Source organism: Pyrus communis, chromosome 2 (genome assembly GCF_963583255.1).
Source record: "Pyrus communis chromosome 2, drPyrComm1.1, whole genome shotgun sequence".
Lineage (NCBI taxonomy): Eukaryota > Viridiplantae > Streptophyta > Magnoliopsida > Rosales > Rosaceae > Pyrus > Pyrus communis.
This window is the reverse complement of record NC_084804.1, coordinates 11,119,763-11,133,907: the sequence shown is the minus strand read 5'-3', so window position 1 is coordinate 11,133,907 and position 14,145 is coordinate 11,119,763. Positions and strand designations below refer to the sequence as shown.

The window sequence follows — 14,145 nt, the reverse complement described above, 5'->3', positions numbered from 1 at the left end:
AGTTTTATTACATGCTGGTGAATTAGAGGACCTCAAATTTTTTTTGTTTTACATAAACATTTCGAATTAAAAGAGTGTGTCAAATTTTATGAAAATTTTTTCCTTCTTGTACACACTATATCTTTATTAAGTATCAATAACAACTCACTTCAAAGTTTTCTCTTTGGACGTTATGTCTTCCCATTTGCTGTTTGGCCCATATGTGTTCGAATTGAAATGAAATAGTGGGGAGTGGGACATGGTCAAATATTTTGAGTGCAAAGCATCAAAGTGTAGGAAACACAAGTTGTTGAGTGTTGGAGCGTAACGATCAACACCTAAAAGTAGGGTTCTTTTAAAATTCTGTACATCTTTGGCTTGTTTGTGTTACCACGAAGTAACAATAACTGCATAAATAAATTCATATATAAACATAGTGGGAAACAATACGATATCATTCTGGTGTCACATGCAGATTATAAATGTTAAATTTAATGATAATACAAATGAAAAATATCTAAATAAGCTGTCAGCTTTGACCTCTAAAAATAATGATGAAGTAAAATTTTGGATTCTAGAGGCCAGGAGGTGTTGATCATTCACACTTTTGCTTCCTAATCCATTAACTTAGATAAAGGACAAAATTAATATATTTTAAGGCCACTATGTATATGTTTGCAGTATTTAAGATAATATAGGTTTCCATGTAATACTATGAGGACAACATTAATATATTTTAAGGCCACCATGCAAATATTTGTAATATTTAAGATTATATAGGTTTCCATGTAATATTTTAGACTGCAATAATTGAGACAGAAAATTATTTTAATCCACATGTTGTACAGTACGCCTCTTTCAACTTTACAAAGAAGAGGGAATTAGTTAACAGAATTCTCTAAGGCCGTGGATCTAAACCGCATCGTGAGTCGTGACCCCTCAACGCTTAACTAGAACCTTTGATCCAAAGGTCAAACTAACGAGGAAAGAAAGAGAAGGTCAAAAGTGAAGGAAAGAAAATTAACATAATAATTAATTAAAAAAAAAAAAAAAAAAGATATCTGAAAGATAAATATTATGATTCTTTTTTACTGCGGACACCAGTTATTACTTCCACTGGAGCTTATGTCCAAAAGTTCTTCCAAATACTCAACGCCCAAATCCTCTAATACCATCACATTTTGTGGCAAAACCTCATTTACTTTTCTTTGATCCGTGCATTGGCTAACTAGTTTATTACACTTTTTGTGCATCGACTTTCTTTTCATGGAGTGCCTCCTCTTAAGTGCGATGACAGGTGAGCACGCTTCATCGTGTCTATACTTGATTTCTTGAAGAGACTCTTGGACAACTTGTGCTGGAAAATTAAGCACAGCCAAAGAACCCCTCAGCGCAAATGCAGCTTGGTCATAAGCTAAAGCAGCAGCCTCAGGGCTATCGAATGTGCCGAGCCAAACCCGAATTCCATTCCTTGTTGAGTCTCTTATTTCAGCAGCATATTTTCCCCAAGGCCTTCTCCTCACCCCTCTATAAGCCTTCTCCTTTGTGGATTTTTCTTCTAGGGTTTGGTTGTTGGCTGAAGTCACCTCCTCTTCTTTAACCCTATTGAAGTTGTTCGCCTCGTTCTGTGCAACAAATGTCTGTTTTGCGCTTCTGGCCACCACATCGTGCAGCAACGTGTCTTGGGAGTCGTTGATGCTAAACGGTGAAAAATTCATCAACTCATGGCTATTGAAAGGAAGTTGTAGTGATTCATCATCCCATGAAAATGAGTCTAGTGAACCGAATGAGGAATCCGATGAGAAATCTGAAGGACTTGAAAATTGGAAGAAAGCAAACTCCATTTCCATGTGGGTTGGGATTGAAAGGGTGTCTAAATTTGTGGTTTCTTTTTGTTCCTTCTTTTTCTTGAGGGTGTGGGTGTTTCTTTGTTATGGTACCAAATAGGCCAAGGTCCTATATATACATGAAGAAAAATAAGAAGGTTTTTGAATTTTGAACTAAAGACACCCCATAAGATTACAAGGGCAGATATTAGATAATGTAGATGATTAAATTAAGCTATGAAAGCTACCAGTTATGGTCAAGGAGGATGTTTTAGGATTGTCCACCAAAATCTAGAGAAGTATGTGTTCTTTGTTTATAACAAGGACCGTACTTTTAGGCACGTGGGTCAAATAAGGCCCGGCGGCGGGGTCTGACGTAAATTAACAAATTACATATAATTATATGATTGTGATGTTGCCGTGGCATCATGGTAATCCATATTTGTAATCGGGTCGGTTTGCATAACGAATTAAATAAACAGTTTGTTTCATATCTAAGGAATTTAGTTGTGGAGTGGCGCAGCTGGCCATGGGGGCCAGTCGGCTAAACGAACAACAAACATTATAAGGGTTAACGAAATTATTAGGGCTCTGGATTTTTCTCCTTCCATTTAGAAAAAAAAATAAAAAAATAGGAGAGAATCTAACACCAATTATTAGTCATCCATTATATAAAAAAGAGGACATGATTAGTTCCATTATTGATTTTTTGTTGTAGACTTGTATAATTCAAATAATTAAAAGCGTTTTTTTATGTATTTAAAATCTTGAATGCTTGTTGCGCCTTATCATTTCTAAGCAATTTCTGCTCCTCCTACTACCCCTAAAACCATGGGCGTAGGTTGTTGTTTTTTTTTTTTTTTTTTTTTTTTTTTTTGTACTTTGTTTTTTTTTTTTTTTCAAATGATAGGTAATTTACATTAAATTCATTAAACTACGAAAAAGAAGATTCAAACATAGGACTTCAGATGTATGGACGAATTATATACCACTAAATTGGGTTTTGTGTAAGGAATCAAAATATGAATACATGTAAGATCCATCGACATCATTTAAGTATTTAAAAAGCTTTAGGAGGAAACATTGATGGTATTTTTATTATCTGAATTTGCCTTCTCTCAAAACTTGGTTTTTGAGTACCGTAAATTTATAGCACGCTTTATTGCAGTAGCAGGAATCAATTATGTTTTTACATTCTGGTACGGAGTTGACCACCACCGATCTCTTCTTTTCTTAATAACTAATAAGTTAACACACTAACGCTATCGTTTATTAAAATAAATAAATAAATAAGGATAATACTTGGGTACTGACTGTTTAGTACCCAAAACACTAACCTAATGACATGGTCCAGCAATAATAAAACACTTGTCATTTACACTCTCGCCAAACACTCGTTGTCTTGTTAACCAAACACCCCGCTTATCTTAAACCCATAACCAAACACTCAACTTCTTCCTTGCTTCTTCCCAGGCCCCGTGTCCGCACCTATTTCCGTCAATCTCATCCTGCAAACCCCTCCTCCGACCACCATTCCAACCAAATCCCCTCCCCCGTGGATCCACTACCATCCTCATCTCTGTCGTCCCCACCCCAATCTCATCTCCAATTCTCTTTCATAAATTCCATTCTTAACCCCACAAACATAGAGACAGGAAAACCCATCCCCACCGTCGATCGAGCATTTTTCTCCCTTCGCCGGAGACCTCGTAGCCTCCATCCTTGATCTGGAAATATACCTTATTGCTTGTGAAGGAAAAATTAATAAGTAGTACTGAGATCTATAGCCATAGAGGTTGTTAAGAGATGGATGGTGCAAATGGGCAACAGAGAGGAAGGATCGAAACCTGGCTTCTGATGGGGAAGGACATGAAAGTGGTATAGAAGGGGTCTGTGTTTCCCCATCGTTGAGGTCAGAGAGGAGAGATGTTTGGTTGCAAGAATAGCTGATAATTTTAATATATGTAAATTATACACGTGTATCTTTGTTAGTGGGACAAGTCATAGCCAGTATACTTGTGGTACTGAACAGTCAATGCCTAAGTATTGTCCAATAAATAAATAATAAAAGAGGTGAATTGTCTGCCCTCTCATTTTTATACTCTCCCCATGCCTTCTTGTTTGTGTGACCACAGTTAAGTCACGTTAACATTTTATATTCCTATTACTTTTTGTTTTATTATTTCTATAAAAAAATTAATAAAAAATGTTAACGTGACTTAACCGTGACCACACATCACAGGAGGGCATGAAGAGAGTATGAAAATGAAAGGGCAAACAATCCACCTCCATAAATAAAACCCTATGGGGGCGTTTGTTGCGCCAGAGTATCTCGGACTGGATTAACTTCAATGACTAAGCTGGACTGACTTAGACTAGACTAAACTGGACTAACTTAGTGAAGCGTTTGGTGCAGTATTGGACTAAGAAGCCGGATAATAACAAATTCTAATATTATTTTATTTAATATATAAATTATTAATATTTTATTATGATCTTATCTTTTTCTCCATCTTTTCCTACCATTTCCGTCCCACTCTTTTCCTCTTCTCTCATCGTCCCACCTTCTCCCTTTTTTTTTCCTCTCAGACCTCTCAATTCATGTCTCTTTCTCATTCCTGGTCAAACTCCTTATTGATTCCAGTCACTATTTCTCTGTCCTCCCTCCCTTTTAGCTATGCGTTGTTTGAACGGAACCTCACGGCTCCAATTTTCCAGACGAGTTGCAGGTTTCTAGATGTGTTTTTTGGCCAACCCTCATTAAATTGGATGAAGTTAGCACCGCCAAAAAATTCATCACCATCCCTGGATCGAGATCTTAGCTTTGCATGCTCGAATTTGTCATGGATTTGAAGAAGCCCAAACAGGCAGAGACTTCCAGGCCATTTTCCGGCCACATTCGACCACATTTTGGCCTCGATTCAAGTAAAATCGTAATCTTGTCACTCCCAGCTTCAATTTGGTATATTTTATATGAAAGTTGGTTGTGAAATGGATCTGAAAGAGAGTCGGGAAGTTAATGATTGATCTAGGTGACCAGCGATGACGAGGAGTCTGTCGGGAGTGGTCGTTGAGCATGACAAGGACGAGAAATAGAGGATAGTCTTAGCTAGTCCCATGGTTATTGGGGGGTCTCACTAAGACCTCTTAGTGAAGGGTTTTGTCCATGCTAGTCCCCTTTAGTCTCATTAATGTTAGTCCCAGCATGGAACAAACACAGTATTGGACTAATAGCTAGTCCAGTCCAGTCCAGTCCGAGTTAATGAGGGCAAACAAACGCCCCCTATAAGTTTAACTAAATATGCATATAAGATGCCATAAATAACTTCAAAATAATCTAACATAAATAACTTCAAAGTAATTCGACATCATTAACTTCATAAATAATCTAAAGTGGAAACATTTTTATATAACTTTGTCTGTTATGTGGTTTGATTACACGAGTATTGACAAGCTTATTTGGGCGGAGACCAAGAATGGGCAGTACTCAGTGAAGATCGGGTACCACAGGGAGCAAGCTCGACTCAGCCCCCAGGTGTTATCGTCCCTCTTCATCCCATGTTATCCCGAGTCGGATTTGGAAGGTTATCTGGAAGCTTAAAATGCCGGCAAAGATCCAAAGTTTCATGTGGAAAACCCTCTATTGGGCTCTTCCGACAATGGATGAATTGTTCAAAAGGCGTTCAAACCCTAATTCGACTTGCCCGATATGCCACAACCAGGATGAATCGATCAAACACTTATTGTTAATATGTCCCTGGGTGGAACCCATATGGTTTGGTGGAACTCTTAACCTCAAAATTGATAGGAGTGAGGTTTCGAGCTGGGTGGAGTGGGTACTCTCTTTTTCAAATGCGCATGGCGGTTCTACTGGTGATAGAGTGGCCCTTCTTTTGTATGTTGCCTTTACTTGTTGGCACATTTGGAAAGGCATATGCAATCTTTTGTACAATAATAGTCAAATCAATCCCACACAGGTCATATGTGCTATCTCCAACTCGGCTGGATCTTTTTTCGAAGCTGTGAGAAAGAACTCAGTGTTCCCAGAACATGGAGCGGTGGCTGTTCGTGAGTTCAGGTGGTCTCTTCCTCCCACGATGTTCACAAAAATTAATGTTGATGCCAGTTGGTATGAGCCGACGTGCTCCAGGTTTGTGGGAATTGTTCTGGGGGATGTCAATGGCTTTTTTGTTGCTGCAATCCGGCATGCCATCAGGGCTTCGAGTGCGGGTGCTGCGGAAGCAGTGGCTATCCTTAAAGGTTGTGAATTTGATTTAGCTTTGGGGCTTCGAAAGGTATTTGTGGAATCTAATTCCTATGAATCTGTTTGCCCTCTTTCGAATTCTTTTGAGATTGGCATATGGGAGGCCTACCTTTCCCTAGTGAAAGCTAAATGGTTAGGGGAGTCTTTTCAGGACTGTCGCTGGTCTTGGATCCCAAGATCAACCAACATGGTGGAAGACTTGTTGGCGTCGCAGTGGTGTGTGGAGATGTGCGATCCCTTTACTGTCCATAGTTTTTCTTTGCCTTGTTGTTTGCTTGCCTCCGTGTAGGCTCTCTTTGTATTGATTGGCATCTTTGCCCGGGTAATGAATTCCCCAGCTTCCAAAAAAAAAAAATGGTGTTGGTAATTAAAGTTACAGACCAATAATGCCTAAGATTACCGACACTTTAAAATTCGATTCTTAAATTTTTTACAGATCTGTGGTTTTGTATCATGTGCACTCAAGTAATTTTAAGTATATTGTAACACGGCTACGTATTGTTAACACATAGTTAACACATAAATTTTTGTTTTTGTTCAATATAACTTATAGTAAGGCATACTATCTTTTTAACCCATCTTTATTATAACGCATAAAGTAATGAACCAAATGATTTACGTTTCTTGTAGCGATAAAAACTCCTCGACAATAGTTAAATATAGATAATTTATCTTTTACATATTTATTCAAATACCATAAGTGGAGAATTTTATATGGACTCGGTCGGTCAATTGACTTTTGACTTGCTGCATTTCATGCACGGATGTTCATGTCTTACAATGCTTCGTTGTGCATGGTGATATTTTATTTCGACTGGGTTTCTACTTCTTTTAACATATTTTAGTCAAACAACTTCTTGAGTCGTTAAAAGGTCGTTAATTCTAACTTCTGTTGCCGGTGATATCCATGAAAATAAAATAATACAAAAAATATTAACGGGAGGTATTCAAATTAGAATTTGAAAATTTTTACTTAAATCCATATAACTTCTTTTTGCTCTCAATTTAAACTTTATATATGAAATGTCAATATAATCCTATTGCATAATTACCATCAAGTACAAGATACGATTAATAAATAAAAATAAGAAATTGTTATTAGCACGCCAAAAATCTCATTTAGCACTCTAAACTTTTTATAATTAGAAAGAAAAATATATTTGTGAGGAGCGAGAGATTTTTTAAGTGCTAATAACAGTTCCCATAAAATAAGGTTTATCAATAAACGCACACCCAATAATCAAACCCTAACAAAAACTGATAGCACCGTACATATCATGTTATTAAAAAAATGATGAGCAATACAATTTTTATGTTTATGTACATGCTTCTTTCTCTTACACCAAAAATGACAATATCAATTACAAATAAACAAGAAGTTTTCTCACCAAATAAAGCTCTCAGCTGGATTTTCTATCTTCCTTCGAATTGCTTCTCGTGTATTTTTGTTGCTTCTGAGTTTTCTAATTTCAAACAGGTACAATTTGATTAACTTAGTGGATCAATTCCACTGTCGAGGTATTTATATGATTTAATCTTTTTAGGGTACATGCTTCTTGGTCTCTTAAATGTTGACCATACATATTCTCTTATACTTCAAAACCTCTCACAACATAATGGAAGAAGAACAATCTTTGCAACTTTTTTCTCCAGAACACATGATTCAAGACCAGAATGTTAGAAATGCTGCTTCTGTCCTACCTCCTATTATTTTGTTTCATGGCACTACAGATTACTTCATACCATTACCATCAGATGTCAAGTATACGTTTCCCTAGAAATGAATTATTTGATTGCCTGCAGTTATTTCTTAATGAAAATATTGAAAATCTATATAGTTGGCGCAAAGCAACCTAGAATTTACCAAGAGCAATGCTGTAGAGGATGATGGATGATGGAAACTCTATAAAAAACAACTGTTGGGAGGAGATAAGGTCTGAGGAGAGAATGCTTTGATTTTGATTTTTTATTTTAAAATGGGTGTAAAGATAAATTTATATATTGAATTGGGTTGGTAAGGGTAGTTTAGGTAGTAAATTTGAGTTTAAAGAGATATTAATAGTTTAATTAAAAATAATATGGGTGCAAAGAGTAAGCTGGGTGTAAAAAGAGGTTATATGGGTTCAAATAAAAATTCCTTAGAATTTTGAGGGGTCACTTAGTACTACTGTGAAATCCCGTTCCTGGATTTCACTATTGTAATCTACGTATTTCATATTCGCGGGATTTTATGGTATTTTCGTGAATTTAAATTAATTTTAGATTTTAATAACTTAATTACAAAGTTTGAATTTTTGAAAATAATTAAATCCGTAGACCTTCGAGGGTCACTCTTAATATATATTTTTTAATTGGGCTTGACCCCACGAGCGAATAGGCGAAGGCCGTTCGTGAATCGGGACGAGAAAGGAAACGTTATGGACGTTATAAGTTTCTTTAAAAAAAAAAAAAAATGGCCTAGCAGGCCAGGTCATAAATGGACCCGCGAACCCGACAAAAATTTGTGAGTTCCGATGTCAATTTTGGTGTTTTTCTGGCAATCCAAGGCTCGTCACCACCTGGAAATCAATCACCATCATCCTCTCTTTAGTTTACACCTAAGATTGTTGGGGTTTTCGCCCCATATCGTGAAGAACAAAACCGTCAGTTTCGGGGGTGCCACAATCGAAATCCACCGATCGTGAAAGCTACGTCGACCACCATCACCACCAAAACACTCTTCTTGAGGCCTAGAAGAAAGCCCAAACAACTATAGGGGCGGCAGAGCACCGGAAGTGATGGATCGAAGCCACCAATTTCTAGGGTTTCCGACGAGTTCGAGGGAAACTGGGGCTTTTCCCGGCCAAATTGAACTTGGCCACAGGTATAAAACTTGCTTTACTTATTGAGATCTTCATTTCTGTGAAATTTGGTAATTTTTGGAAATAGTTGAATTTTCCAGCAAGTTGCAATGGCATATGAGGCGAGACCCTACCTGCCCTTCCTAGACTAATTTAGATACCTTGATTCCATATGTGACGTTCGATTGATGAAAACTCATCATATGACCATAGTTTTGATATGGACCGCCACTTGGACATTATATGAATTGACGATTCAACCGTTGGATTGGCGCCAAACTTAAATTCGTAATTGTACATAATATTTGAGGATATTAAGAATTTATGGATCGGGAATCCAACGTACGAATCTTCCCAAATTGGATTTCTAAGTTTGTAAAACCAAATGTCGACTGACTCTTGATTTCGTGATTGATGGAGATCCGACCGTTGGATCTCAATGAAATTTTAGTATGTTATTCTAGAAGCATAAGGACTTTGGCAAGTTATGGATCAGAAATCTGATAGGTGGATCTTCCAGTTTAGATTTCTAGGGTTGTAGACCCTACTCTCGATCTTGATCAACGGTTGACTTTTTAGTCAACTAGACCGAGTTATTCTAGCATGTCGTTTATCTTAGAGTGTTGTTGCATGAGAACTTAGGGAGCTTGTGGGCTCATTGTGTTGACGTGTCTTCCTTGGTTGACGTGTGTCTCGATTTATGTCCTAGTGGCGCCATATTGAGTTATACTTGTTCATTAAATGTGATTTCTATTGAATTGTTATTTTGTATTTTTAGCCATCGATCTATGTTTATTAATTGTGATTCGACTGTAGTTTGGAAACGTTTATGAAATGTGGTTTGATTTGTATGATCGGTATGATGTGTATGATTGTTTTTATGATGATGTGAACCTAGAATCTTTTTATAAGTATTATGCAGAACTTTTATGCTTGTATGATTGGATAGTTATTGTTCATGAGAAGTTGATAGTGTAGGCACCTACATTGTAAATCATAGGGATTGAGGTAGGAGAAGATTGTGTGCTGAACTGATTACACCAATTTGCAGTGGTACTTAGAGGGTCCTACTTGGTATATCTGCGATGGGTGACCATACATATTTCAAGGGTGATCATACTTGGTATATCCGCGATGGGTGATCATCGCCTGCACGATTATACTATGTATATGGTCCACATTGGTATATTTGCGATGGAGGACCATACACATTCTAGGAGTGATCATGTTTGGTATATCTGTGATGTGTGATCACTACCTAAAGTTATAGGATACAGTTCTACTTGGTATATCCACGATGGGGGACTGTTAGGGGTGATCATCTTTGGTATATCCACGATGAGTGATCACTGCCTACGTTATTAGACTATGCCTATGGTTCTGCCTAGTATATTCGCGATGGAGGACCATACGCATTCTAGGAGTGATCAAGCTTGGTATATCCGTGATGGGTGATCGTTACCTAAAGTTAGGATGTAGTCCTGCTTGGTATATTCGCGATGGGGGACCATACGTATTTAGGGGTGATCATGCTTGATATATCCGCGATGGGGGACCATACGCATTCTAGGGGTGATGAGGATTAGTTGTACTTGGTACATTTGATAGGCGATTATATTTTAATTTGGCTCCGTTTAGTGGTCCGGAACCCGATGTTATTGGATTTCGTTGAGTGGTCTAAAATCCCATTCTTTGGAGATGTAAGCTTGACTGAACTGTGTCACTCTAGTCTTAGCTTTTAGTGTATTTGTGAACAATGGTTTTGAGAATCTTGTGAACTGAATTAGAAAAGCTGTTAAACGTCTGGGTAACTCATTCGGAATTTCCAGTGATTCGATTATGATTTCATAAAGTATGAATTTAGAAGGTATGTATATAATTGTTATTATTTCGGTCAAATTAGTTAATTAATATGGCTAAAGAATGGTATTGTGCTTCTTCAGTTCTTTGATATGATACATGATGTGAATTGCAATATCACGTTGAAACATAGTGATTTATATGATGGATGAATTGGAAAGCATATGTGTGGGAATGGCATACTTGCGTGCATGGTAAGGTGATAAATTAGAGTTTGACGAATGGTGAACTACGAATGGCGTGATCCCTGTTAAGGGTATGTAGGCAGTCTAACAAGAAGGTTAGATGCAACCATAAAGTGTACGAAAAATCACTACTCTGTTGTATTGTGAGTTGTGCTTTGCATATATCTCGAAGGCAGGGTATGTTAGATATACATGAAATTGGTGACGTCACGTGTTGACCAACATTAGATTAATTAGGGTAAAGTACAAAAAATTACCTCAACTATTGAGGTCACGACAGTTTCATACCTCATCTTTTAAAATTGACAATGTCATACCGCATCTTACGAATTTGTGACAATGTCATACCTCCGTCAATTTTTCTGTTAGTTTTTCTGTTAAGTGCTAACGTGGCAAGAGACTGGAACCACTTTCTATTAAAAAATTATTAAAAATTAAAAAAATATTTAATATTTTTTAAATATTAAAATAATAAATAAAAGTAAAAATAAAAAATAACAACCTTAGTCGTCCCTTCCCTCCCCCTCTCTCTTCCCCATCTTCATCTTCTTCTGCTTAATCTTTAATGCAACAAAAAAAAAAAAAAAAAAAAAAATTGAAAACCCAACCCCACCGGCTCGCTCCCCCCCCCCCCCAGGAGAAGGAGGAAGAACCGAAGAAGAAGAAGAAGAAGAAGAAGGAAGAAGAGGAGGAGGAAAAAAAATGGAAATTGCAACACACAAAAAAAAAAAAAAAAAAAAAAAAAAAAAAAACACCAGAAGAAGGAAGAAGAAGAAGAAGGAGAAAAAGAAGAAGGAGGAAGAGGAAGAGGAAGAAGAAAACCCATCCACTCAACCCCCCTCCTGGCCCGCCTGCGGAAGAGGAAGAAGAAGAAGGCGAAAAGGAAGAAGAGGAGGAGGAGAAGGAAAAAAAAAAACCCAAACTGCAACCCAGAAGAAGGAAGAAGGAAGAAGAAGAAAAAAAAATTAAAAGATATATATATATATTTTTTATTCTTATTTTTTAATATTTAATTATTAAAAATATATTTAATTATTTTTTAATCCAGCTGGATTAGTGAGTGGTCTCTGTTTCTTGCCACGTCAGCACTTAACAGAAAAATTGACGGATGTATGACATTGTCACAAATTCTTAAGATGCGGTACGACATTGTCAATTTTAAAAGATGAGGTATGAAACTGTTGTGACCTAATTGTTGAGCTATTTTTTTGTACTTTACCCAATTAATTTAAAGTTATAGTTTTTTTTTTTTTTTTTTTAAGAGTAATGATAGTAGATTTCACTCATAAAAAAATAAAAAATAAAAAATAAACAGTTGGATTTTATATTATGATTATTATAATATTGTGACAGTTGAATTGGGCTATGATGACTACATTTCTTTATGTTATGATTATTGTAATATATAATTAGATCCCTTAAATCCCAACCTGTGAATATAATAACATCCACTTGCTCATCGTAAGCTACCGAATCAAACGTTATGTGTCAAATCCCCGAACATATTTTTTTTTTGTTAAAGTTTCACTGTCGGCACGTTATTCTTTCTTAAATACGATTTAGCTAAAAAACAAATAAAACTAAACACAAATTAAAAAAATCGTTTGTAGTTTCAGTTTAGTGTGGTCCAAAATAAATCCATATGGGGTATCGGGCGGCGGCCAACTTTTCAACTTGTGTTAGTAGATGTGACTAATATTGTTATAATCACCACCATATTTTTGGGGCACATATGGTGTATTTGGATCGAAGTTCTTCGTTGGGTGCATGAATCATACGATAAGAGACATTTAGAACGTGCGATAAGATTGTGTTTTATGAAGGAGTTTCTGATCAAGAATGTTAGACTACGAAACCTTAAAAGTATTCGGATTAAGTGAAACTTTAAAGTATTTGGATTAAGAAAACCCTAATTTCATTTTATGGTGGTTGTATAAAATAAATCATGATTATCCCTCGTGTGATTTTGTTATTAAAACGAGCAAATGCATGTATCTCCAGTCTTATAAGTGACACTTGCGTAAGACATGATTTGAACAAGAAAGAAATTAATCAATACTAATTGGTGGATTTGGAAGTTAATTTGACAATGCATTAAGAAATATTCCATGACCATTTCAGTTAACTATACCAACAACAAGATCACACATGCAAAATACAAATTAAGAAGACAAATTGAGCTGATGGATTATACGTATATGGGCAGAATGCAAGAAGCACTTGCCAAAAAAGTCAGAAGTGCTGGAAGCTACTTAGCTAAGACCATGATGTAAGAACGTCATAAAAGGTTTTTATTTTATTAATTAATTAATATTCGACATATAATTTTTCCCTAATCTCATCAAGCATACACTATAAGGAATCCATATTTTATGCTTCTTTTTGCCCTGAAATGTACTGAACGGGGCTAAATGCATCGCATGCTCTCACTAGCTCACTGTCACTCATATGAGCTACCTCAATATTTTAGCATTTCATTTAAGCATGTGCGGATTTACAATTTTTCTTAATTATATTAATTTAAGGGATTTAATCAAGATAATGTTCCAAGTTGCATGCTTCCAAGAACTTCTCTTTTTGTCTCTTTTTAATCTCTACTTAATTTCTAATATGTTTCTAAATAGTCACTTTATACTACGGTCTAGTAATATTTCTTTTTACTTATAAGTGAGATGTCTTAGGTTCGATTATTGTTAAATGCAAATTTGAATCATATTATTGCTAACATATTATGAGGTTAAGCTCATATCCTTTCTCTTAATATAGATAATATCGTAAAAAAAAAAAACAAAAAATTGTTTCTGAGCAAACTTCTAGCTCTACCCGAATTTTCAATGACATAAAAATTAAGCCGTTGATCGATAAGATTGTGGTGTACGTGCCCTAGCTCTTTCCTGGAAGCTCACTCTTAAGAGGAGAGAGAGACAGAGAGAGACAGAAAGTGCTTTTTTTTTTTTTTTTTTTTTTTGGGGGGGTGGTTTATGTCATTTGGTCATTGCAAGATTGCCCAAATAATGGAACAATCAATATTTGCAACTTGCAGAAATATATTTTATTAGCACATTTTCAAGAAAATTGAAATCCACATCTTTTGAATATAAGTTGAATGAGCTTAATTCAACAGGAATGTATGAATGATAGACCAATCGCCAAATTTGAATACAAGCTATATAGAGAAGAATTATCTAGAT

General features: G+C 36.1%; 2 protein-coding genes across 2 annotated transcripts; one reads left to right on the top strand and one right to left on the bottom strand.

Annotated features, from left to right (window-relative positions):
- Positions 1 to 1,043: 1,043 nt before the first annotated feature.
- LOC137721987 (ethylene-response factor C3-like) lies at positions 1,044 to 1,926 on the bottom strand. The gene has a single exon (XM_068461002.1). It carries the CDS (start codon positions 1,827 to 1,829, stop codon positions 1,068 to 1,070), a length of 762 nt encoding a protein of 253 aa, XP_068317103.1. The 5' UTR covers positions 1,830 to 1,926; the 3' UTR covers positions 1,044 to 1,067.
- Positions 1,927 to 5,464: 3,538 nt separating this feature from the next.
- Positions 5,465 to 6,358, top strand: LOC137724745 (uncharacterized). Its single transcript, XM_068463455.1, has one exon. It carries the CDS (start codon positions 5,465 to 5,467, stop codon positions 6,356 to 6,358), a length of 894 nt encoding a protein of 297 aa, XP_068319556.1.
- The last annotated feature ends 7,787 nt before the right edge of the window (positions 6,359 to 14,145 follow it).

Excerpts from the sequence above, each read along its gene's own strand:
- LOC137724745 (XM_068463455.1), top strand. The coding sequence starts at position 5,465 with ATGGATGAATTGTTCAAAAGGCGTTCAAACCCTAATTCGACTTGCCCG.
- LOC137721987 (XM_068461002.1), bottom strand. The coding sequence starts at position 1,829 with ATGGAAATGGAGTTTGCTTTCTTCCAATTTTCAAGTCCTTCAGATTTC.